Source organism: Vespula vulgaris, chromosome 6, assembly GCF_905475345.1.
Source record: "Vespula vulgaris chromosome 6, iyVesVulg1.1, whole genome shotgun sequence".
NCBI classification, from domain to species: domain Eukaryota; kingdom Metazoa; phylum Arthropoda; class Insecta; order Hymenoptera; family Vespidae; genus Vespula; species Vespula vulgaris.
Window position 1 is genome coordinate 7,422,493 of NC_066591.1, and position 24,471 is coordinate 7,446,963.

The 24,471-nt window shown below is 30.6% G+C and overlaps 5 protein-coding genes across 14 annotated transcripts; 2 read left to right on the forward strand and 3 right to left on the reverse strand.

Annotated features, from left to right (window-relative positions):
* Positions 1 to 5,120: 5,120 nt before the first annotated feature.
* Positions 5,121 to 6,026, reverse strand: LOC127064651 (uncharacterized). Of its 2 annotated transcripts, none has more exons than XM_050996017.1 (3): positions 5,892 to 6,026; positions 5,467 to 5,814; positions 5,121 to 5,296 (listed from the first exon to the last, which is right to left on the reverse strand). In XM_050996017.1, the coding sequence occupies exons 1-3, from the start codon at positions 5,922 to 5,924 to the stop codon at positions 5,258 to 5,260; spliced, it is 420 nt and encodes a 139-aa protein (XP_050851974.1). In that variant the 5' UTR covers positions 5,925 to 6,026; the 3' UTR covers positions 5,121 to 5,257. The 2 variants fall into 2 exon arrangements, with proteins under 2 accessions (XP_050851974.1, XP_050851973.1); XM_050996016.1 differs by having other exon boundaries at positions 5,886 to 6,023.
* A 127-nt stretch (positions 6,027 to 6,153) lies between these two features.
* Positions 6,154 to 7,891, reverse strand: LOC127064647 (26S proteasome non-ATPase regulatory subunit 9). Its single transcript, XM_050996005.1, has 5 exons — positions 7,756 to 7,891; positions 7,148 to 7,286; positions 6,921 to 7,020; positions 6,658 to 6,842; positions 6,154 to 6,502 (listed from the first exon to the last, which is right to left on the reverse strand). Exons 2-5 carry the CDS (start codon positions 7,256 to 7,258, stop codon positions 6,275 to 6,277), a joined length of 624 nt encoding a protein of 207 aa, XP_050851962.1. The 5' UTR covers positions 7,259 to 7,286; positions 7,756 to 7,891; the 3' UTR covers positions 6,154 to 6,274.
* Positions 7,758 to 12,793, reverse strand: LOC127064635 (tetratricopeptide repeat protein 30A). 8 transcript variants are annotated; one of them, XM_050995975.1, is made up of 10 exons: positions 12,411 to 12,542; positions 11,588 to 11,653; positions 11,411 to 11,476; positions 10,990 to 11,328; positions 10,792 to 10,927; positions 10,523 to 10,687; positions 10,177 to 10,445; positions 8,474 to 8,881; positions 8,020 to 8,404; positions 7,758 to 7,900 (listed from the first exon to the last, which is right to left on the reverse strand). In XM_050995975.1, exons 2-10 carry the CDS (start codon positions 11,651 to 11,653, stop codon positions 7,758 to 7,760), a joined length of 1,977 nt encoding a protein of 658 aa, XP_050851932.1. In that variant the 5' UTR covers positions 12,411 to 12,542. The 8 variants fall into 8 exon arrangements, with proteins under 8 accessions (XP_050851932.1, XP_050851931.1, XP_050851937.1 ...); XM_050995974.1 differs by lacking the exon at positions 12,411 to 12,542 and adding an exon at positions 12,187 to 12,312; XM_050995980.1 differs by lacking the exons at positions 11,588 to 11,653; positions 12,411 to 12,542 and adding an exon at positions 12,649 to 12,793.
* On the forward strand, positions 8,874 to 10,171 carry LOC127064645 (zinc finger CCHC domain-containing protein 17-like). Its single transcript, XM_050996004.1, has 2 exons — positions 8,874 to 9,270; positions 9,344 to 10,171. Exons 1-2 carry the CDS (start codon positions 9,154 to 9,156, stop codon positions 10,040 to 10,042), a joined length of 816 nt encoding a protein of 271 aa, XP_050851961.1. The 5' UTR covers positions 8,874 to 9,153; the 3' UTR covers positions 10,043 to 10,171.
* Positions 12,794 to 13,314: 521 nt separating the features above from the next.
* LOC127064639 (egl nine homolog 1) lies at positions 13,315 to 24,435 on the forward strand. 2 transcript variants are annotated; one of them, XM_050995993.1, is made up of 5 exons: positions 13,315 to 13,768; positions 14,099 to 14,790; positions 20,644 to 20,763; positions 22,205 to 22,415; positions 22,996 to 24,435. In XM_050995993.1, exons 1-5 carry the CDS (start codon positions 13,315 to 13,317, stop codon positions 23,031 to 23,033), a joined length of 1,515 nt encoding a protein of 504 aa, XP_050851950.1. In that variant the 3' UTR covers positions 23,034 to 24,435. The 2 variants fall into 2 exon arrangements, with proteins under 2 accessions (XP_050851950.1, XP_050851951.1); XM_050995994.1 differs by having other exon boundaries at positions 22,205 to 22,401.
* Positions 24,436 to 24,471: the final 36 nt, after the last annotated feature.

Sequence of the window (24,471 nt, forward strand, 5' to 3'; positions counted from 1 at the left end):
TTTTTTCACGATCTCGGAATGGATTTCGATCTAATGTTTCACAGACGGGAAAAAGATTCGGAATCACGTTACGAGTTGTACGTGAATAATCCCCTCGCAGAATGAATATTGCCGAAAAATTGAAATCGGATGGAAGTCCCTACATCCTTCTATATACTTTTTTATTTGCCGGAACGAACGAAATTCTCCGCTTTCGCGAGAGCTAAAAATACATTAATCGTTGAAACGCCATCCGATTCGAATCGTTTTCGTTTTTTTTTTTTTTCGAAGCAGTAGCAGTTTCAAAAAGAAAAAAAAATTGAAAGGAAAAAATGGTTAAGGCTGTTCATCATGTTTTATAATGGTTTATGCTATGAATGCAGCAGCAATGAATCAAGGCGTATCGATTTTAATAAATAAGGTCTGATTTTAAAGATGAAAGTTTAACTATTTCAGAACACAGCAAATAAAAGTATTACAAAAAAATATATATTATTATAAATCAAAATATCATATTTATTACATTCTTTATTTCCATTTGTGACTTTATTTTTCAAAATAAAAAATGCGAAGTTTACTTTTACTTTGTAATAGATTATCTGTTAAAATTATTATCTGCTGCACCATTCTTTCGATTATCCACAAACTAAGATATATAATAATTATTATTAATAATTATTATCTTAGTTTATATGTTAATATAATTAGATGATATGATAGGAGACAATTAAGAGTAACTGCATAAAAATGTCTATGTGTCGTTTAAAATGTATTATCATAATTTAGTATATTACAACAGTATGGCATTATAAATGGAATCGACACACTTTGCATAGTCAAAACTCGACATTTCGACAAAAAGGCAGTAATCATTTTCTTTGCAAAGAGCTCTATGAAAAGAGCCTTTTCTTTTCAGGTTTATTAAGGTTGTGGCTTTCCTTCCATATTTTAGAATCAAGAACAGTTCTAATTCTTCGCCATTAATCGTTGTAATATGCTAAATTCTTCTATTACAATATTACATATAATAATATTACACTTTTTAAATGATGGACGTTTTTGAATGATGGATATTTTAAGCTGAGACTCTTTTCTTATTCGCGCATAAAAAATGCCCGAAACCAATGGTTAGAGCACGAAGAAAAAAGAGGCTATTATGCAGAAGAAGCCCTCACAAACTAAGGCTCAAGAGGGCAACTGTAGACTATTAATAATAATATACGATTAGAATCATTATCAGATCACGCATTTCTTAACAACTACATTAACCGTCGGTATTATATTTGATATGATATAAATAGCTACATTTTTATTGTAAAGCATTCTTCTAATCAACTTTTAATTTTAATATTTACAAGTATTATGGACCAATAAAAAATCATTAAAATTGACTTTAATTTACAGAATATGATTAGTTATAATACATATTAGTGGTAAGGCACTCTTTTAAATAATGTATAAGTTTTAGCAAATATTATAAAAAATATATATTTGTTTCTTACTATATGGCATCCGTAAAGATGCTTGCACTTTCTATTATTGTGTCACCTATCTCTATACACTTTTCTTTAGCCTTTTTACTATCCTATTTCATTTGGAACTGTCTACTTCATGACTGATCGATTTTTCTTTCTGCAAGGTCCTTCGTATAGCCTTTTGGTAGGAGTTCTTTCTTTCAGAAGTATAGAACGTGATTGATTTATATTGATTTCATTTGGACTTTCGTTATTATCAGTATTTATCAGTTTCTACGCTCGTATGAACTCGCCTCTACAAACATTTATTTTACTTTGTTCTTTAAACGCATCAATTACGTTTAATTATAAAACATTATTAATTCTACCAAGCTAAATTTCTATAGCGGAAATCGCTTCAACGACAAATATTTAATGAACTTAATGACTACTTAAACAGTATTTGCATATACTTAAGGTTTTATTGAAAAGAAACATTTCCTTCTTTTCTATTAAAAACTATTATCGTAATTTTGTTAAATCACAAATTTTGAGCGTTTTCAGATCACCGATCATCAAAAATTCTTTTCTCTTTTTCGAATAGGTAGATAGATACTCCCTATACAATCGCTTTTTTGCATTTTTTCTTAAAAAGCATTTAACATAATTAATTTACTTTGAATTTTAAATAATTATAATATAAAAGTAGTGTCACGTCATTATCTCGTGGACCTCGACATGTAGCAAACTCCATGTGATGAAATCTGAAAATGGTTGCATATTTCAGTGTGTATCCAAAATCTTTTCTTTGTAATTTTAACTAAACATTAAAATATTTACATTTTACATTGCTAATCATACTTTCATAGATAAATAGATTAGATAGAATTCTAAAATAGTTTTATGACTATTGCGCACGGAAATATGCAACCCTTTATATACAACTCAGTCGATAATAATATTTGCAAATGTTATCTATTGGTACGAAAATTTTTTAAACACGCAATGATAAATAACATATTCATACAAATGCATAAAACTAACAATACAACACATATATAATGCTTATAATACACATTTAATAATAAGAACAGTCTAAAAAAAATTGTCTTATTTATTACCATCTAACATGAAGGGTTGCATATGTCCAGGAGCAATATTGATTATTCTTATAAATAATTACGTATATAATTGTGTGTATAAAAATCCATAAATAAACATAGTTAAATAATAAATAAGGGCATCTATTTATTATTATAAATCATAATGAAAAAAACTTCTATTATCGTTATCATCTGATGAACTATCACTAGTGCCAATGGAAAGTAATCGAATGTAAAAGCACTCAACAGAAAGTCTTTTAGCAAGTTGAAGCATGGAAAAGTCGTTGATTAAAGGACAACGGATATTTTTCTATCTTTCTCTCTCTCTCTCTCTCTCTCTCTCTCTCTCTCTCTCTCTCTCTCTGTCTCTCTCTTTCTTTCTCTCTCTCTCTCTCTCTCTCTCTCTGAAATCCTCCGTTTCTCATTTCTCACGTTTAACTTCCATTGTTCCTATTTACTTAATGAACATACTAGAATGACCATAGCTTATCGTGGCCAAAGGAGGCGTATTTCTGCAACGAGTTAACGCGCGAACGTATTCTCCGTGACACTAAAGGAGAGAAAGGGCTATACGGATGAAACAGGCCACTAATTAGCAAAGCTCGAGATGACAGTGGGAACCTTCCTGAGCGCGTTTACGCACGTAGTAGTTGGCAACTGGCGTGTATCAAAGGTCGAATAGGGCCGGATGGGTTGATGTTCGTCGGATACGACGGCAAGTAGCCAAACTTCCTACTCCGAAATCGCATTAACCTGAATAACGAAGATAGAAATAGAGTTAGCTAAATAGATGAAGGGAACTAGAGAAAAAACTTAACAATACAACTCAACGTCTTATTGTCTTCTGTTTATTATATATTATCCCTAATAAATCATCCTGTATAAGATTCGACCGCTCGGACCAGACATCAATATCACTAAAGGCGATCTAATTCCAATATCCACGTCCTTAACCGTACTCTGTTTTCCTTCTTCAATAAGCTATGAATAGCTTCAACCTCAGAGTTGCATCCTAATACAAAATCGATCTCAAGAAGTTTTTTCGTTGATAGTGTGTACTTTTTCTATACTTACTGTGTGACCGAATGCATGGCACAAAAAAATGTATGTGGAATTTATTCACTCCATTTTTTCATTATATCCTTGCCACTTATCTTATATATTTATAATATTTATAATATTTATCTTCCCTTAGAAGAAATAATATTTTAGAGTGAATTTCAAATATAGTATTTGTATTACCTAGAATTATTATAAATTACTACAAGTTTATTAAGAAGCAAACTATTCATAATGATATACGTTTTTTTATCAATTCACAATAATGTCTCATATTCATACTTTCGTTAATGTTCATTCTTATGATTTCGAAATAACATCTTCTATACAGTACAAGTATTGCGATTGTACAATAATGCAACTATCGTTCATTTTAAGAAAAAAATAAAATCTCCAAGAAGCATTACAGTTTTTACAAATACATGATTCTTTTAACCAGTTATTATAAATACAAAATGACGTATGAAATGTTAGAAATTTGTTTGGTCGGAATCGTTAGACTTTGAAGATATTCTCTTTTTAAATTAAAAAGTAAAGAAGAATTCGAAATGGAGAAAATCGCGAAGGCAGATGGATTTCTCCACGCGATCCACGTGCCGTGGCTAAGGCTAACCGAGCTTTAATTGCAGCGAATCGCCGTAATTACAGAATGCTTGCGCAAGCCCTTTTTCACCCTGCTCAACTACGTGGTGCGCAAGTTCCGTGCAACGGTGAACGCAACCTCCTAAAAGAAAGAGAGAGAGAGAGAGAGAGAGAAATGGTATGATGAAGGGCGTTCACCCTTTTCGTTCTTGATCCGAACGAAGCGAGTGGAACTCTAACAAAACGAATCTCGATTGCTTGGCGCTTTTATTCGACTGAACAAAAGTTGTGAGAGGGATAACAATGTACTACGAACTAGCACTACTCTAGAAACTAAACAAAAAAATCAATCATTTTGAAATAAACTAAATTAAGTTAGATGAAATGTTGATGTTAAATGTCGATAAATAAAATTCCAATGAATCGACTTACATTAAAAGTATATTTTTTGTTAATTATCTTTATTATATCTCGTTAAAATATTATCGTTTTATCGCACTTCCTACGGTTACTATTTTTTGTTGCTTCGAAAAAAAATCCTGCTGAATGACACGCCCATTCATGGAGATTTATGAGATATTTTGGTATCTACGTATTGCATACTTCATACGTAATCCAATGGCATTGACGTAACAGTTTTACGTTTACGCTAATAGTTTATCGAGCGTAACATATCTATACTTAGCATTCTACTTCGGTCTTATCATAGATTTATCCGATCTACGTTCTCTTTGCGTTATAAAAAGAAATGAATCTAGAATTCTATAAAAACGAATTTAACGTCAAAACTATCATTGAAGATTATATTATCAGAATATAATATCATTGGAAATTAATTTACAAGATTAATTCGATAAAAACTTAAATACAGATTACATATGTACATACAATGAGATTTATAAGGAGTATATAATGAGAGATTTGGAAAAAAGCAAAATATACATTTTACCTTTAATATCATTGCGTTTAATAACTCCCACTACAAAGCACTTTATACATATTCAAAATACATATACCAGCATAATTATTTTACGAATGCCAATCCATCCTCCATCGAGTACCTTACAGATCTTGATGTTTTTACTCATTTTGAAAATCTGTACTCCTGCGCCAAGTTTTCTATAACAATATAGATAGTATTTAATATTCTAAATAAATATAAAGATGATATAATATCAAAAAAATATATAATGTAAAAGTCAAATAGACATTCTGAAATATATTCATTTTATTAAATGAATCGTCATTCACAATTGTATTTATACATAGATAAATTATAAAGAACTCACGTAATTACGAAGCTGCTGTCTAGTTTGCGATAAACGTTCAACATTTACATTTTCGGCATCGTTTTTCAAAACTTGAGGATTTCTGTTCCCGTTCGAATCAATAGTTTCGTTTCGTGAGATCGTACTACCGGCATTCAAAACAGTTAATTCCTGCTCACCAGGATTCACTGTAACTACGTTCGCGTAAACTTCGGCTGACTCGTCATTTTTCCAAACTTGAAGAAGTGTTTCGGTATTATAAAACGGATAGACAGCGTAAACGAACGTCAAGGGTAACGAATTAGATTGTTCGAGTGACGTAGACTCGCATGATGCTCCAAAAACAAGAACAAACAGACAAAATGCTGCCTACATTAAAAATAAATTTCCCTAAATTATACCATTCCAATATCAAGCAAAAATACAAAAATACAACTTACGATCACCTGGGTATTCATCTTGCTGATACTACTTCCCATAAACTAACTTTCAACAGAATTATTTCCATTATATACTATGCTGACTGTCAAGGAATGCTGACTAGAAACTCACTCAGGTGGATTATCTTTATCAAGTTACAATGCCAGCGACCAAAGCTCCTTCCAAGGATTATATCATTTTTAAGTACTACCAAAGAAATTCATCTATATCCATTATTAAATGCATAATATAACAATGAAGGAATTAAAGTGTATAATGGCACAAAAATTATATTTATAAATATTAATTTATTGCCAATTAAAATGCGCATAAAAATAACTTTATATATATATGTGTGTGTATATATATAAGTATAATCATGAAGTTTCTTATAGTTTATAATAATAATTTATCTTTCGACAACTTCTAGAGGTATTACATTACATCCCAGTAGACCTTTGCCATCCCAAGGACGTGGTATTAAAGTCAGGGCCAAGATACTTGATCCACGCTTAAGTTTTATATCCAAAGACTTATACCTACTGTGTTCTACTAATGTTGCGATATCCTTTAACGTCTTGAAATTTCCATAATTAATAGAGCCAAATTCTATGATCAGATCGTCGACTTGAATTCCCTATAATGAAAGAACATCCATTTTTATGCTGAATCTAATTAATAATTCTAATTGTTTACGTAATAATATTGAATGGTTATATTAATGTAATGAATTTTGTTTTTTTATAAAAAGATGGTCAATTTTTTTCTTTAAAGTATCACCATTGTACTCACTGCTACTTCGGCTGGAGAAGAAGGTGACACCAAATTTACTCTCAGAAAAGGTTCTGTTGAAAATGGTTCTTCAATATCGCTGGTTGTTGCTATAGCCTCTTGTATTTGATTCCCAGAAAGAGAATGTACTTTATGTAAACCTTCTTCTATCTTCTTCATCAATGCTTTGTGATCATTTGTAAGACCTAACACGAGTTCAAGATAATGATGTATAAAAATAATAAAATTGTAAAATTTATTATACTTTTAAGTACTTGACATACATATTATCCGATGCCTTGTATGTCTAACTTGATATACATCAATATCCTGTCTTGGATACCCCTCAGAATCCACCAGAGGATCATCCATACCCACATGGTTCTAAGGTGTATAATTAATTCATTTAGGAATATGACAGATCATCCTACTTGAAGTACAAGTTTTTTTTCACACAAAAATATTATCATTGAGAGTTATTATATAAAATAATATGTTTAATGATACATACGCTATCTAATACATCTTTTAGCGCGCGTATATCCGATTCAATTTTATCTTTATCTTTCATAAGCCGAAGAACCTCATCTTTTGCTTCTTGAAGTTCCATATCGACCACCATTTTTCTTTTTCTTTTGTTTTCATCTGCGCTGTAATTATCAACCGTCGGCAAACGTTTGTGCGCATGTCCATTTAAAATATTCCCAGTTTAACAAAATTGTAAGGGACTTTTTAGAAATATTTAAAAAATATCCTCGATTTTTGCGTATAAATAACAATATTAATATATAATGCTATTTCTAAGATAAAAAGTTAAAAAATATAATTTGATAAACACGGCAAATTTTTAAATAACTAAAACATAATCTTCCCATTAACATTTTGAATATATTGAAAAATTTTTTTAAGTATTTATCCATATTATAAATTGCAATAAAATATTTTTTTGTTATATATAAATTATAATAGATATTCCTACTGAGATATAAAACAATAGAGTAATACTTATTGTCTTTTAATAAGTACATTTTATTTTTACACTTAATATCTAGTGATTCAATCCAAACATAAAAATATCTAAAACATTTACATATATTGTATATTTTATACCATGTATACCTTTAAGACATTTGTAGCCTTAGAAACAATGTCTTCAAAAACCTTGCTTCATACACAACAGTTCGTATTCCTTGAGGTGATTCTGTTAGAATATCTTGCATATCAAATGGTTGTTCTATTACAGTAGGTATATCTCGTCCATAAACTAAACAATAATTATAAAAAAATGGTTCGTACAATAGGTTATATATGCATATATGTCACATCATATATAGATACGTTTATAATTAAATATAATTTTTATATAAAAAATGAAGCTCAAACCTTCGCAATGTTCCAGAAACTGAATACATTCTTGTAAAGTGGAATCTTTTAAAACTACTAATTGTTTAGCTAATTGTTCTAGGAGAGAGAGAAAACATCTTTTTGCATAGAACCAAGTATCTGTTCCTAGTTTCTTATTATAAGGTTCTAAACTTTTCATCACTCTAGATATGCCAAATTCATAGTTGCCTTTCGAACAATATAAAGTTCCAATCACCAAATTTACAATACATAGGTGAAATAACTTTTTATCTTGATCTTCAAACGATACTGCCTCTTCTTCTTTTTCAATTTTCTTCATTAGTTCCTCAGCATCTGCATTTTGAGATGTCATAATGTAACTTACGCACAAATTTGCCAATACTATAGCGCTTGTATCTAAAATCTATAAAATGAAATAGAAATCTTATTATATTGCCATGTGGAGAAGTAGTTTATTTTAAAAGGCACAAACATTATCATATTTTTTTCTGACAATCGGTTCATAAAAACCTGTTGCTTCCTTAAATTTATTTTCTTGCATAAACAAAGTATGTGCTACGTTTAACTTCCATATATCATGCTCGTTACAAAATTCAACACTCTTCCTAAAAATTTTTTCTACTTGTATATAATTCTCTCTGTCCCAATATATTTTAGCCTGTGCCATTAGAACAGGTACATATCTGTCTAAAGCTTCTTCATAATCAGTTACAGCTTTTTTAACAGCACTATCGTCATGATTCAATCTTGCTTCTTGAACCTGTTTAGTTGCCTTTCGCAATGTTTCAGTATGTTTATTTGCAAGATCATCAAATTTGCGATATGCTTCTTCAGGCGAAGTTTGTTGTGTAATTAATGCATCCAGGAAATCATATAAATACTAAAATTCGACAAAAAATTCAATCATATGATAAATAAACCCCTTTTTTACAATATGTATAAATATAAAAATAGATAAAAAGAAAAATGTATTGAATACTAGCCAGCACGAAGTGGGTACCACAATTTATTGATACGGCACTTTACTTCTATGTTGTGATAAATCCTAACCTATACTCCTTGTTATTTATCGATTTGACACGGGTCAAAATAGTACGTTAAGACTCGTCAAACTGTTCAAAGAAAATATAACATAGAAGCACATATAGAAATATGGTAAATTGTGAAGTAAATCAGATATTTCTTGGCGAAGTCGCTGCCGTTCAAAATTACGGTGCCTTCGTCAGAATACCTGGATGTTCGCAACAAGGATTGATACATAGATCACAGGTATGAATTTTAATATCAGATATTCTAATATGTTATGATATAAGTAAAATTGTAATAATAAAAACTTTGTCAGGTTAGTTCGGCCCACGTCGACGATGTTACAGAAGTTTTACAAAAAGGAGAAAGAGTATGGTGTAAAGTTATCTCAGTGAACGACGATGGAAAAATTGGATTATCCATGAAATATGTTAATCAAGGAAATGGTACTGACTTGGATCCTAATGGAATCGAATTGCAAAGAGATATACAAAAGAAAAAAACCTATGTTCCACAACAACGAAAAACTATTCAATTAGAAGCTGTTTTTAACACAACATGTACAAAGTGTGGGACGCATGGACATTTGGCCAAAGATTGTTTTGTGCCACCTAATGGAAAGAAATATGAGTTAATACCAGAAGTAGAAGATGTATCTTCTACTCCAAAGACACAGGATGAGCAAAAAGATAAGAAAATAGAAAAAACAGAAAAAGCAGAAAAGATAGAGAAGAAACATAAAACAAAAAAGTCAAAGAAAAGAAAGAAATCAAAGAAAAGTAAACAGCATACTGATGATAGTAGCTCTGATAATGAACAAACAACAAAGAAAAGTAAGAAGAAGAGATCCAAAGATCATAAGCAAAAGAAAAAAAAGCGTAACAGCAGTACCAGTGATACAGATTCTAGTGATAGTTCTAGTCAGGATGTTAAAAGTTATAAACGAAAGCACTTGGAAAGAACTGAAGTTCGAGCAAAAAAGTGCAAACACTCAAAGGAAAAGCATACGAATTAAATCTGTCTTATTTGAAAGCTTATTACATTAAGATTTTTGTAGTATATAGATGTGATAGTTATTGTCATTATTATTACAAAGATCATGAAACTATAAATATTACAATAAAGATGTACAATAATATTATAACTTACCGGTGTCAAATATTTGTACGTTAAATGTACATTTTCAGCTAAAACATCTGCTGCTAAATCATAATATTGATATTTACAATATAGCAACAGTACATTAGCAAATGTTTCAGGTGGAAAAGGATTCTGTTGTAATAAGAACTGTAATTTTTCGAATCCTTCGCTCGGCTTTGTATCCATATTTAATAATGCTTGATTATGTAACGTAACGGCGTCTAATTCTTCTTCAGAACGCGGAGGCATATCCGTCAATGCTTCCTTAGCAGCTTCGTCTTAAAATCAAAGTATAATAAGAACAATTCTTACCATTTAATTACATATTATTTAACGATTAATTTGGTGCAATTACAATTTTGCAACTGATATTCTATAGCAGCTTTAAGATTAAAAGCTTCTGTTAAAGCTGTTTCATGGAGAGTAAGTGTGTTTCCAACACTACGGACTTCAATACCTTCTGTTGCCATACCTACACCTAGTTCTGGATGTTCTCTGATTCCTTGCTCAATAATATCAGCTATGGAAAAAAGTGCAATTGTAGATTGCATAAATGCAATTGTAGACATTTTATTAACTACATGTAGTTTATCATAATTTGATAATTTAAAGTGAACAATTTACCAATATGTTTTAAAGAGGCAGCATATTCTTTTAGTTTGAAATAAGAGAGAGCTACATTATAAGACAAATGTGGTTTAAATCCTGTAATTTGTAAAGCATTTGAGAATTTTTTTAAAGCTTGTTCGTATTCCTCTTCCTGGAAGAAAAACGAAATATGTCTGTACAATTTTATTTCCGTTTTATATTTTAGAATTATACCTTGTATAATAGACATCCCAAGTTTACTTCCGTATCCACATCATCGAGTGGACATTGATCTACAAGATTTTTTGCAGCTACCATATCTTCTTGACCATACTTTATGGCTGCTTGTAACTTCTTTACTTTATATTCTAAATTACTTGAATCAATAATAGTCAAAGAAACTGCCCAAGCCTCTTGATACATACAGGCTTGATGCAAAGACTGAGCATGATACAGCTTATATATATTTTCTTCTGGACATATTTGAACCAACTTTTCATAACAGGTAGCTGCTGCCGCAAAGTCTTGCATATAAAAATGACAATGAGCAAGAAGCGATAAACAAGGTCTGGACTGCAAAAAGTCATATACACGCATAAAACTATTTATTTATAGCGGATAACAAAAGATACATATATAAATCAGCAAGTCATACATCAGGATGAGACTCAAACAGAGTCGTCAACACTTTGATTGTGTCTGCATACCGCTGTTCCTTGATCTACAATTTTAATTATATTTATAACGATTACTTCTAGTCTATTAATCGTACAGAAATAAGAAAGTTAAGTAAAAACTTTTAGAACTAGAACAGGATTCAAAAGAAATCTACCATAGAATAAATCGTTTTCGTATAATCTCCGTCTTTAATATATACATTTTGTATAAAAGTATTCATCTGAAATATTTTAAGTAAAAATTATGACACTGAACACGTAGCAATTCGAAACGTTAATACATAGAACGATCGTGTCACGTGCATTGTTTTGACGGACATAGATCGCGTCGTCATAGTAACACAAATTATCGCCCCCGTATCATCGAGTAAGTTATTTCTCATACTACACGCAATGTGCTATATACATATATAATGCGTATATAATACATATACATATACATATATACACGTAATACACATACATATACACACGTCGGTAGTCAATAATAGCCTACAAGTCAATTTCTACCACCAAAAGAATGTTCCATATTTATCAATCTTGTTCTATCACGTATAGAAAAAAGTATAACTGCGCATTAGAAATATTCATGTGATTATTTGAAACATAAGAATCAATCAAAAAAGACAATATATCAAGTAATGAACCTGATAAATTTTCAAAGTCGACGACAGTCACGTAATTCTTCTCTATTTACGTAAATATTGATTTTTTTACTACGAATAATCGTTACTAAGATAATTGGAAATCATACTTCTCTAAAGAGCCAAAACAATCTTACTCATCCGCATAGAAATGTGTCATGCAATTGTGTCAAACATATACAAGTTTTGGTAACACAAACATATTTTTCTACATATACGTAAACAGAATAATATAAGAGAAATGGAAACTTCTCCTATTATAGTAAGCTCTATCGTATTGACTGCTGACGTAAATACGTATTTGTTAACAATCGATAGATGAGATGAATCATACCAAAAGAAATTTTCTGTTTAAAGCTATTTTTCGTTAAATCAAAATGGATCCAAAAATGGACGAATCGATAAACACATCTAATTTTCGAAACGTTCGTGTAACGATATTTATAATAAACACGTTAAATATAAAACTTAACGATGATTTTTTCGTAAAAATGATATAATAAACGTATATAAATGAAATATCGTTAAAAATTGACGTCGAAGGAGAAAAACGGAAAAGCAGAAAAACGCACTCTGATTCGCAGACAAGTTAGCAAGTAGCGCACTCTTGTGGGAGATCACGAAGATAAAGAATACGGGTTGAGTGAGCGGCGAGCGAGCGAAATGCATCCGAATTTTTGCGAGGAATTTCCGAGCGACAGTATTTGGAGAAACGTGGAGCGTATACACGCTCGTAAGAGAGTCTCAAAAAGATTCGTGCGAAGGACGCTGTTCTTTGTTCTTCAATGATCGTCGGAGAAAAATATTATTGGTTTTTGATCCAACTTGCTCGTTCGGTGGGAGTGTCGCGAATTCGTTTACACGAGACATACGGATTTATATGTGTGCATAAAAAAAGTAAACGTGTATAGTACGTCGGTTTAGTGTAGCGGCGTCCTTGTCTGTCTCTCTTCCTCACCTCTCCCTAGGATTCTTCTGCCGATCACAGATACCTCTCTTTTTCTACTGTTTCTCTTTCTTTCTTCTTCCTTCCGTTCTTTTACTCCCTCTCCTCTTTCCCTCTCCCCTCTCTTTGTGTTTCTCCTTCTCTCTAAGGTACGCGAGTACTGCGGTATTCCGATAGCGCGCGCGTTATTCTTCACGCGGCGGAGGAGAGACGGGTGCGTGTGTAATTTCCCACGTCGGAGAAATGTCGTCGGTAGTAGCGGCACTCGTGGCGACGAAATAAACGGTGAAAGATGTCCGGACCGATGGTCAGTCGTTCGCAAACAGGTGACAGCGTCGATGTTAGATCTTCGATACACACGATACGTTGTGTCCTTTGCGAAAAGACCGACAAGCTGTTGAGGTGTTCGCGTTGCAAATCCGTTTTCTATTGTACGAAAGAACACCAGAAGCGTGATTGGAAACGTCACAAAGAATTTTGTGGAATTCGAGCTCCATGGCCAAATGATTCTTCGCTCGTTGTTCTATCCACAAACGATACAGATAGGAATCGTACTTCTGCTGTGACCGCCGATCATACCTCTTCGAGAAAACGATACACGCAGAACACACGGCCACTTTCTAACCTAACCGAGCAACTTCAACTAACCAGCAAAGTCTTTGCTGAGCATGTCGGTGATCACTCCGTACGAGAAAAGAGCGACGACAAGGATTTCTCACGTTCTTATCCTTTGAAGCTGATCCGAGGTATGATATCACTATCTTCTTTTCTTCTTTCTTATTTCATTTTTTCATTTCTAGATTAATTTTATAATAGAATATATATCCGGCTTTAACGCTCTATCGGATTTAATCCTAATGAATAAATAAACAAAAATAATTTCGAATCGTATCTAAATCTCGATTGATTTATTACTTTACGTTTCTTCTACTTATTTTTTCTTTTTTGTATTATTTCGTACGTATTTTGAGAGATTTTAATTTTAAATTTGCCTTACTTACGTGAAATTTAATGCGAATGTTATTTATTTTTGGAGGATATCTTCTTTTCTAATACAAAATTTTTTTTGTTTACAGATTCTAATAACCGATCGGAGAACTTAGTTTATCCAAAATACGAAGATCAAAATTTTAAGAAAAAACAAAACGGAGACGAATTGAGGAGCAGTTTGATTGTCAAAGCTGATGGTTGGACTTCTCCTATAACTTATGAAGGTAGTTCGGAAGATACAATTTTGGGAGCTAGAGCGGAATTATTGAATCCTGCCTTAGAAAGTTCTACAATTCTTGATAATTTAGAAGATTCGGAATTAGACATGCCGACACAACATCATAATGGCATGAAAAATTTCCCAGATGTTCAACTTCGCGAAGAAGATCTTTTACCTCCGTTTTTGCATAGAAATAAGAACAATTTAGAAGAACTAATAGATGAGATTTGTAGAAACGTGATCAGAGACATGAACGAATATGGTGTGTGCGTGGTAGACAATTTTCTGGGTGCCGATAAGGGCCTTGCGGTGCTAAAAGAAGTTTTAAATATGTACAGTGCTGGATTATTTAAGGATGGACAATTGGTTTCCAATAAGGCTAGTGCAAACGACTTAAAAACAATTAGAGGTGATCAGATAACATGGCTGGATGGAAAAGAAAAGCCGTGTCAAAATATTGGCATGCTTATATCTCAAGTTGATGCTATTATCATGAGGGCAAACAAAATGCATGATAATGGAAAGATGGGAAGCTATACGATCAATGGCAGAACAAAGGTAAGTAAAAGAGACAATTTCGTAAAAATTTCTATCTTTATTCACTAAAATATCGTACGATAATTTTGGTTAATGACTACTTTGTAATTTGATATTTTTCGTTTTGTTAAATTATTTTTCTGTTTTTCCTTTAAATAAGAAAACTATGCCTTTTTATCGTTACATATAAAATGATACGATTTCGAGACTTTGTAACCTTAATCATTATTTCTATAAAAAAAAAATTAACATTATCGTACTATTATTCGTATCGATAGAATCGATATCTCGAATAATCTCTCTAGATTGGATTTACCAAATGTTCTACCATTTTGTTATTAAAGCGACATAGTTATTAAGATGAAAGAAAGTATTTCTTCTTCGTGCGATAATATCGACTATTCGTTAAAACTAATATAAAATGTTTCAACAACAATCGCACAAACAAATGGAAGGGTGCCGTAGTAAGAGTGCGTGTATTCTTTCTCTACTATGGTCGGTGCGATCGAATATCAGTTGTAAAATTAGCCGAACCGTTTCGCATGAGCTTTTCCAGTCTGTGATTATTTACACCGTTGATTACACAGTAGAAATAGGTTAACAAAGAAAGAATGTTAAATATAACGTCTTTCATATTCGTCGAGTGTGATCGGTATGAATTTTTATATTTGCCCAATAAAGTTACAATATTTATTACGTACATTGTGCTCGATTTTATAAAATCCATTTAAAAATATTTACATTTCAATTACAACTAAGCGATCTTGAAATCGAAGAAAAAGAGGTTGTTGATCGTATAAAGATACACATGAGAGAGAGAAGAAAGGAGAATGGGTAGGAAGGGAATAAAAAGAAAAGAAAAGAAAAAAAAAATACGAAAAAGAAAAAAAAAGATATAAAAAGGAAGAAATGAAAGTAGAAGGAAGAGTAGGAGTTTAGTGGAGAAGGTCAGGATCCTGAAATCGTCGCGATCTTCGAAAGAGATCTCGAACGTTGAACGAACAAGGCTCGCGGGAGAGAGGGGAATGGTAGAACTCACGAAGTGCAGTCGGTCACGTACGCCTTTACCCTCTCCCCACTACTTCCCCCACCAGTCTTCTCTTTTATCCGTGAAGCCACCCACGAGCGCGTCATTCGTACGCATTACGTACGTGCGTACACACGTATATGTATGATGTACGTATATATATAAATATGTGCACCATATACACTTTGGTACAAAACAGCGGTTTTATTTGCATTTTTTTCCTCCGAAAATCGAGAACTCATTCAGGCGAGAATTACATCTCATATTCTCTAACCTTCCTGAAGGTGAACGTCTTACGAAAGGAGAGGTGTGCGGAGAATTGCGTCAAAGATTTATCACGATTCCTACATAAATCTATCTATATTTCTTATTACGTAGGAGCAGTTAACAGTTTTTTATTTTTTATTTTTTAACTAAAATATTAATATCGTATATAATGACAGTTGTAAATATATAAAGCTCAATTTTCTAAACTTTTGATTCGTTTTATACATACACGTATACGTACAGTGGATTAACAAAATATTTGGATAGTTTTCGAAATCGAATTACGTTTTATGAAATGTATAAAAAAAGGAGAAAGGGAGAGAGAAAGAATGCGTATATTCTAGACGTTAATTAGATATAGGATAATTAATGATTTTTTCTTTCAGCAATGATAAAATGAAATATAAAACGAGACTTTCTAAATTAGAAAATTTCTTTATGATTATTCAAGAATTTAGATCGTATAGAAAGGGAAATTATTTAATTTGGAAAAGATATTTGAATATGTTTTTGTGTACTATATTTCTAAAACGATTTCGCTTCGATTCTTTGTCTAGCTTGCGTACGCACGCACATTCTGCGACGTTTATTATTAGACCGATAGATTTGGGATCGAGTGGACTCTCGACGCCTATTTTGAACAATCGATACACCTATCGATCGAAAATCAAACTATAAAGAGAATAAAGTCAAAACTTACAATACGAATGTATGCAACGATACATCGATTAGTAGTAGAGGTATCGATCGATACTCGAGTTCAAACGAGCGCGCTTTTAACACTTTATTGCTCATCTATGTAGAATTTTACGCGACGTTAAACGTTAAGCACTAATCGAAGGACAAAAGGATTCATTAATTCATTTTTACTTATATCGATTGATCTGAGTCGATCTGGATCATTCGCGTTGTTATTGCAAAGATACGTAATCTTCGGATTTTTCTTTTTCTATTTTTGTATAATAATTTCATTATATCGCCGTGAAAAAAAGAAACACTGTATAATCCTTGAATATTTACTACGAAATGAATCTAATCGATTTTATTGAGATAAAAATAAAAAGAGAAAAAAGAAATATTCGACGAAGTGTTCGAACGTACGATCGATTTATTCTCACCGATTTATTGACTTGAAAGCGTTCGACCATTCGATAAATATTTTTCTATCCTCGCATATCCTCGAACATGACGTATTTGTTTTATTTGGCAATCAATTTTAATGCTTTTCTCTCGACTTCTCTCTCTTGTCTCTCTTTTTCTCTGATTGCCGATGGAACGCTCCAATCAAAAATTAGTAGTTTGCTTCTGCGAGATGTATAAGATACAACAGAAATTTTATATGAGTATCTTAAAATCATTTTCAAATAATGTCTGCGATTGAGGTAAAATTAAATCACGTTGAAATAACAATTGAACTTTTTTTTACATCGCCAAGATTTAACCTCGGATGACAATGTTCCTCGCAATCGTCCTATTTAATTGGCTCTCGCGACGCGCAATATATTCACGTTTTGTTGATTCCACTTATAATCCGAACAAAGCGATTATCCTTGTATAGAAATTTCCACTATACATAAGTAAAAATGATTGATATTTCTGCGAACCATGAAAATTACATGATTATGATTCCAACGAACAATTTATTTAATTTCGAACATAATTAAAAGTATCATTAAAAAAACTTGTTACAATCGATGATGTCATCTTTATATTCAATTTTTATTTTATAATATTGTTATAATACCATGTCGATTTAAGATCACAACGATATTATTCGTTAGACTGTATTATATTCACCGTAGCTAATCAGAGAAGCGACAATTATCGCTTTGCTTTTTATCGTGTCACGTACTTTTAAGTAGATTGTCCTTTTCTTATCAGAACATTCTTCTTCATTTTGTAAAGTGTTTTCTGTGGGCAGACGAAAAAGAAGAGAAAGAAAGACTTTTATCAACCTTTTTGATAAATACAAAAGTAGAAAGGCTGTTATCCTTCAAGGATAACTTAGGCGAATTTACTAAAAATTCTTCTTTATAATTTTTTTTTTTTCCTCATAATTTCTTAATGTATTTTAAAGTAACTTACGCTAATTGAATAAACATTTTGCAGGATATTTTACGAACAAGTTTCTTCTTTAAATGTTATTCTTATCGAATATAAACGTCCGATAGATTATTATAGGTATCAATGGTCACAATGTATGATTATCTAACATGTTATGATAACGCATTCATCTTTATTTTTTCTTTTTTTGTTCTCTTATAAAATATTCTATAGAATTTAAATTCGATGATTGTACATGCTGGTCATATCAAAACATTTCTTTCTTTCTCATGTTGAATTAAAATACTTATATTTTTCTTATAATTATTTCCAAATGAATAAAGATTGTTATTTTAACAAACATAAAATCGTGCATTGTACACGTGACACATATATGCATACATAAAGACGTAGAATGTAGATAAACCTCGCGCCTGTTTCTTACGACTCGTATTTACGCTCGTTCATCGTCCTCAATGAGATATACAACTTCGATTTAATGTCATAGCTTTTATACATTATTTATTGCTTGTACACCTGTGACCATTAATTTATCATAGTTGGATGGTGGGTGGTATAGAAAGTTTTCCATGGGGCTAAATTTCCATTTCCGTATCTTATATTATCCCTTCGATCTTACTCTATAATGAAAAATATTAATGTGTTCGTAATGTACATATACATTAAAGATCTGACGATCTAATGGTTGGTTTATTTGAAAGTAAATAATAAGCTAATAACCTTGGTTTTTTCATCACTATGTTTATTAGTAAATAATAAAAACTAAAAGTTACTTGTTTTCAAAGATGAGTAGTTCTCGATCCAAATGAATATTAAATGTGGAACATTTTATCATGAAATAAATTATTGACCTTTTGACTTGGAATCTTCATTATATATATATTTAACGAAAAAAAATAAAAGTAAAAATTATATCAAATATATATATGTATGTATGTATCATATTATATAATTATGTATATATAATTAGCTTATGTCACATCTTCATTATATACGAATATTACTGATATTTTTGGTTATAGAATAAAATCGAAATGAAAACATAAAATTCAATAAAGAAGAAAATTCATCATGTTAAATTAATGGTCTTAGATGCACATTAAATTCTATATATAATATTGACTTTATTAATGAACGTATCCACCTAATATTCATTTGATAATTTTATATTCATAATGTTGAGTCGAACTCAACGTAGAACCATTAAAAATTAATACGTATTTCTTTAAGAAAATATTATGTCGTTTTTTTTACGTCGATCTCGTATATACAAATTTGTTCGTGAGATTTTAAGATTGATGGAGATACAATAATAAGTGAAGGACAAGCTTAGGGCCAAGGCTAGCATTACACGTGTTTCCAATTGATAGGGATACGTGATAACTCACACGAAGGGCTAAAGCTAAACTAATAGTCTTTTTCTGGAAATATGACTTTCACTAACTCGTATCCCTTATGTGTACTTTTCATATCGTTAAAAGTCTCATATAAGCATATGTATTCTTTGTCATTTTTATCATTACATTAATTTTTAATCGTTACATTAATTCTTATTAATGAAACATCATATGAAACGAAATAATTTTCGAGAAATTACACACACATACACACGCGGAGAGAGACAAAACTTATATATAACAAAAAGTACTTATTGTTTTCATTACCTTGTTTGTATACTTATTATTTGTTTTGTACAAATGATTAGTTTCTATGAAATATTTGTTATATAAGTAGATATCACGCATATATTTATATCGTTTGTATGATTAACTAGAAGAGAAATCATAGAGATTAAAAATAAACTTTATTACTATCATTTCTGAATAATAGAAAACTATAGGAATACCCAGAACATGTGATATGCTTTATTATCGAAATTTCCTCGTTGCTGGCCGCATACATGTTCCAAAAGAATAACGTCGCTTTCCTAGATTTAGTCACTCTTATTACGACACTCATAAACGTTACTCAAGACTCTCTAAAATCAAAAGAAAAAAATTTCACTTCTTAATTTCAGATGAAAGAGTATGATAACGAAATTTCAAAATTATAATTATACTTCTAGATTCTATATCTTTAATCCTCTATAATGTGAAACTTGTAATATATAACTTAAATTAAAATAATTAAAATTATGAAAAATTAAATTAATATAATTATATTATATTCTCTTTAAGTATAATTTATATTTAGCAAACATTACTTTTCGGGATATAAACTAACTGTGATACTTTCCTAACGAAAAAAGAAAACAAAATAAAAAAAATATATATATATATACCGTGAGGGCTTCTAAGTTACATACATGTTATAGAGGGTTAACAAAATAAAAATACGAGTATACTACGTACACTGTAGTTTCAAAATTCAATTTACGTGGGTCATTGCTCGATAATGCGAGTAAATTTTCTCTCTCTTTCTCTCTTACGATTTCTTACTGACATTTTCTGCAACGTAACACAACATTTATTTCTTCTCTTTTACGTTCTTTTTTTCTTTTGTTTCCTTTTTTCCAGGCAATGGTAGCTTGCTACCCTGGTCACGGCTCGCATTACGTGAAACATGTGGATAATCCTAATCGAGATGGACGATGTATTACTGCGATCTATTATCTGAATCAAGATTGGGATATTAAGGTAAATCTTGTACCATTTTTAATTATAACAACATTCTTTTGTACTCCATTTATTTAGTTATCGAATTCCATTTTTAAAATCGTATATATCCATATTCAATATATTTACAGAATGTTCGCTTTATCTATCGTTAAAGAAAAAAAAATTCATGTATATTGATTTCTCAACGTCTTCTCAGAGACTATATTGAATTACATGAAAAACTTCAATATATATATATATATAAAGTATAAAAAAAAAATACGTCATACATTCTCAATATATACATTTAGAGTATACAAAAAAATAATAGATCAAACAGAAATTTTCTGTTCAAATCTTTTTTCTTCTTTTTTTTTTAGATTTGAAATATGTAGACATATATGTATGTGTATTATATATATATATATAAAATACATAGTCGATTCATGCATATGATTCACGCACTTACAAACATATTCGTCATCAAAAAACAAACTTTTAACACAGTAAATTTGAATCATGTTGTTTAAGAATATGTTCGAATGAAAATCTCGTATATGTAATCTCTATTCCTTTGTAATCATTAAAATAGTGGTTTCATATTTCCAACGTCCTTATAAGACGATACAAAACCTGTGTCCTTCATACGAAAATAGGAAAAAGTAAAGGCACGAAGGGTTTTAAGATGCTTACGTGCTGAATCCAACGTACACCCACGTATAAGAGACAGCAAGAACTCGTATGGCTCGGGTTTTCTCGCTTGCTTGCTTGCTTGCTTGCTTGCCTGTTGAGCAATATTTACGTTGACCTACACGATAAATATGGGAGACTTTTAACACATGTTCTGTTCAAGGACTGCCGTACAAGGTGTAAGATATTTTAAAAGAACGGAAGTTTGATAAATAAACTTTCTCTGAGTTTAATCTCTATTAACATGACTGAAAAAATGTAATTGTTAACTCTCTATAAATCATTCGTGTAATTTAAAAATTATACACACATGTATATACATATATCATATATTATATATATGAGCCGATAATTATGAAAATGATCTAAGTCATATATTTTTCGTTTTGAGATATTTAAACATTTCGATTTGAATTATTTAAAAATGATTTCTCTATAATAACAAATAGAGAAAGTAAGTATATTTATTCGTAATATAATTTTAAAATGTTAAGAGTATCGCGCGATAAAATGTGTCTCTTAAGGTCTCATATGTCTTAGATCGTTTTCATTATCACCGATTCAAATATATCTTTTAATTTTATTACAACAACAAAAAATTATATTATAGACGATTGACATTGAAGATACTTTGTTGTCAATGTCAAATTTTAAATGTTTATCTCTTTATATACATTTCTATTAAATGTTAACCTTGGGAATCTAATTTAATCCAACTGTGAATAATATTTTCTTTTTTTTTTTTCTTCTTCGAATAATCATATATCGTTGATTCATTTTATAATTATAGAAAAATGGAGGTCTTCTAAGGATATTTCCAGAAGGTTGGCGCGACCAAGTAGCCGATATCGAACCTCTATTCGATAGAATACTCTTTTTCTGGTCAGACAGAAGAAATCCTCACGAAGTACAGCCAGCGTATAAAACGAGATACGCAATTACGTTATGGTACTTCGATGCCGAAGAAAGGAATCAAGCTTGCCGAAGGTATCAAAGGGAAAGTAGGTTGATGATCGAATTTATCGCAGAATTTTCCTCATATTTCATTATACTCTGAATGTTTCATTTGATAATTAATTCTTGTTAATTCGTTATAATCTTGCAATCAAATCTGATTCGAAATTTCATTTGAAGCAAGTTTTAATTTATTAAATTGTTTTTTTCTTTCTATTCTAAACAAATTTATGAAATGTATCAAATCCTAGATTGAATATAAAATATAGATAAATTGCTAGATATTGATTAAAATATATATATATATATGTAGATAACAAAAGTAATTTTTTAGAATATATAAAAAATGAATAACAAAATAATACAAAGTTTTTACAATTAAATACAAGAAATATAATGTACGTTTTGTTCTTTCGCTTATTCTTGCTTCATTCTCAAATAAAAATGCATAATGGCGTCAATGAAGAGGAAACCATTAAAAAAAATATTGCTAACGAAGAGGGATTCATTAAAAAATTCGTCTTTAAGATAAAAATATCACGTCCCAGATGTAAAGACAAAGTTAATCGTATAGAATGAACTTTCTTTTCCGCAATGTATACAATATTTTCTTTCTTTCTTTTTTAGGAGAATTATTACATGCAAAAGCGGCGGAGAATTCGTGAGACGCAAAGTCTGAAGGACCGTTAGACCGTCCGTCGACTGAAATTCTAATTTTAATAGCTGAACTTATATACTTGTACATAGCTACATATGAAAAGAAAGCATTGGTACATAAAACGTATTATTATGTATTAATTATATATATATATATATATAGCCGATAAATTTTGTGGGAGGAATTGAATAGTGTATAAAAGAAAAACAATACGAAAAGCAAAGGATAACGAAAACTTAAGGCTTATCGCGCGTAAAAATGTGCAATAGAGAGTAAGAACGTTCCTTTTTTACAAATGGTACTGTAACATATATAGATATAGATATATATATATATGTATACACATTCGACGTTCTAAGTGCATATATCTCCTGCAGTTCTTACATCGTTAACATAATTTTTAATCACATTTTTTTTTTCTTTTTCAACATGATTTTAATGCTCAAAATCTTCTCATCAAATATTTCATATAACAACTTTAATATCTCTTTTGCTGTTATTTAAGGAATCATTATTTCTTTTTCTCATTCTTTTGTCATAATTCTATGCAAATACCTTAACAGGAATATTACAAGAAGTATTAAATTCTTTGTCTTTAGCAAAATTGAGAAAAATACAGCTTTGTCGTATAGTTCTAATGTAATTTAGGTGATCTAAACTCCCTTGATTCTTATATATAGATAATTATATTTATATAATTACGATGAAACAATACGCATATACAAGTGAAAAATATGATTGAATGATTTTCCATTTTCATCGTCCAGTCTCATGTAACATTATTGATTTTATCGTAAAATAACGTATTTCCAAATAAAGGCGTCATGATTAATTTACCAAGAATCATTCACGCTTCCAATATGAGAAATTGAGAAATATCAAGGCCCAGTCTGTACTTGTAATATTGTTATATATATAATGTGAAGTTGTAGGAGCACTGTGTTTAATATTGTATGTATCTATTTATATAAATCGATAATGAAAAGAAAAAATTAGTACGTATCGTTTACGTCCTCTGGAAACATTTTCGCACATAAAATTATTCTATTAGTCCAGAATTTATTATCATTGATAAATGAAGAAAGAGCATTAGGAGAGTTATAAAAAGTACGTATTACGTTTCATAATGTTAAACTTATCTGATGTATCCAAATCGTTAGTAAACATTAATAAGTTATTTTCTAAATACTCCTTCGTGCTGTATTATTGGATACAGAGGACCCAAAAATGTACCCCGGTATCCTCGATAAGTTATTTCCGATGTTCATGTTTTATTTAATTTTACGTACATATAATCAACGTTAATATTTGTTGTAATTTAAGTTATGAAGTAGATACAAATTTATCAAGTATTGTAAAATGACGTGATTTTGTTATTTAGAAAATTAATAAATGCCTAACAAAATGTACAGACGAATATTTTTGGATAATCGATAAAAAAGAAA

Excerpts from the sequence above, each read along its gene's own strand:
- LOC127064645 (XM_050996004.1), top strand. The coding sequence starts at position 9,154 with ATGGTAAATTGTGAAGTAAATCAGATATTTCTTGGCGAAGTCGCTGCC. Across the intron at positions 9,271-9,343 it reads GATTGATACATAGATCACAG|GTTAGTTCGGCCCACGTCGA; the intron begins GTATGAATTTTA and ends AAACTTTGTCAG.
- LOC127064651 (XM_050996016.1), bottom strand. The coding sequence starts at position 5,924 with ATGGGAAGTAGTATCAGCAAGATGAATACCCAGGTGATC. Across the intron at positions 5,815-5,885 it reads AGATGAATACCCAGGTGATC|GCAGCATTTTGTCTGTTTGT; the intron begins GTAAGTTGTATT and ends TTTTTAATGTAG. Across the intron at positions 5,297-5,466 it reads GACAGCAGCTTCGTAATTAC|AAAACTTGGCGCAGGAGTAC; the intron begins GTGAGTTCTTTA and ends ATATTGTTATAG.
- LOC127064647 (XM_050996005.1), bottom strand. The coding sequence starts at position 7,258 with ATGGTGGTCGATATGGAACTTCAAGAAGCAAAAGATGAGGTTCTTCGG. Across the intron at positions 6,843-6,920 it reads TACAAGGCATCGGATAATAT|GTCTTACAAATGATCACAAA; the intron begins GTATGTCAAGTA and ends AACTCGTGTTAG. Across the intron at positions 6,503-6,657 it reads CTTCTCCAGCCGAAGTAGCA|GGAATTCAAGTCGACGATCT; the intron begins GTGAGTACAATG and ends CTTTCATTATAG.
- LOC127064635 (XM_050995975.1), bottom strand. The coding sequence starts at position 11,653 with ATGAATACTTTTATACAAAATGTATATATTAAAGACGGAGATTATACG. Across the intron at positions 10,928-10,989 it reads TGGGATGTCTATTATACAAG|GAAGAGGAATACGAACAAGC; the intron begins GTATAATTCTAA and ends TTTTTCTTCCAG. Across the intron at positions 7,901-8,019 it reads GTTTCTGGAACATTGCGAAG|TTTATGGACGAGATATACCT; the intron begins GTTTGAGCTTCA and ends ATTATTGTTTAG.
- LOC127064639 (XM_050995993.1), top strand. The coding sequence starts at position 13,315 with ATGTCCGGACCGATGGTCAGTCGTTCGCAAACAGGTGACAGCGTCGAT. Across the intron at positions 13,769-14,098 it reads TCCTTTGAAGCTGATCCGAG|ATTCTAATAACCGATCGGAG; the intron begins GTATGATATCAC and ends TTTTGTTTACAG. Across the intron at positions 22,416-22,995 it reads CCGAAGGTATCAAAGGGAAA|GAGAATTATTACATGCAAAA; the intron begins GTAGGTTGATGA and ends TTTCTTTTTTAG.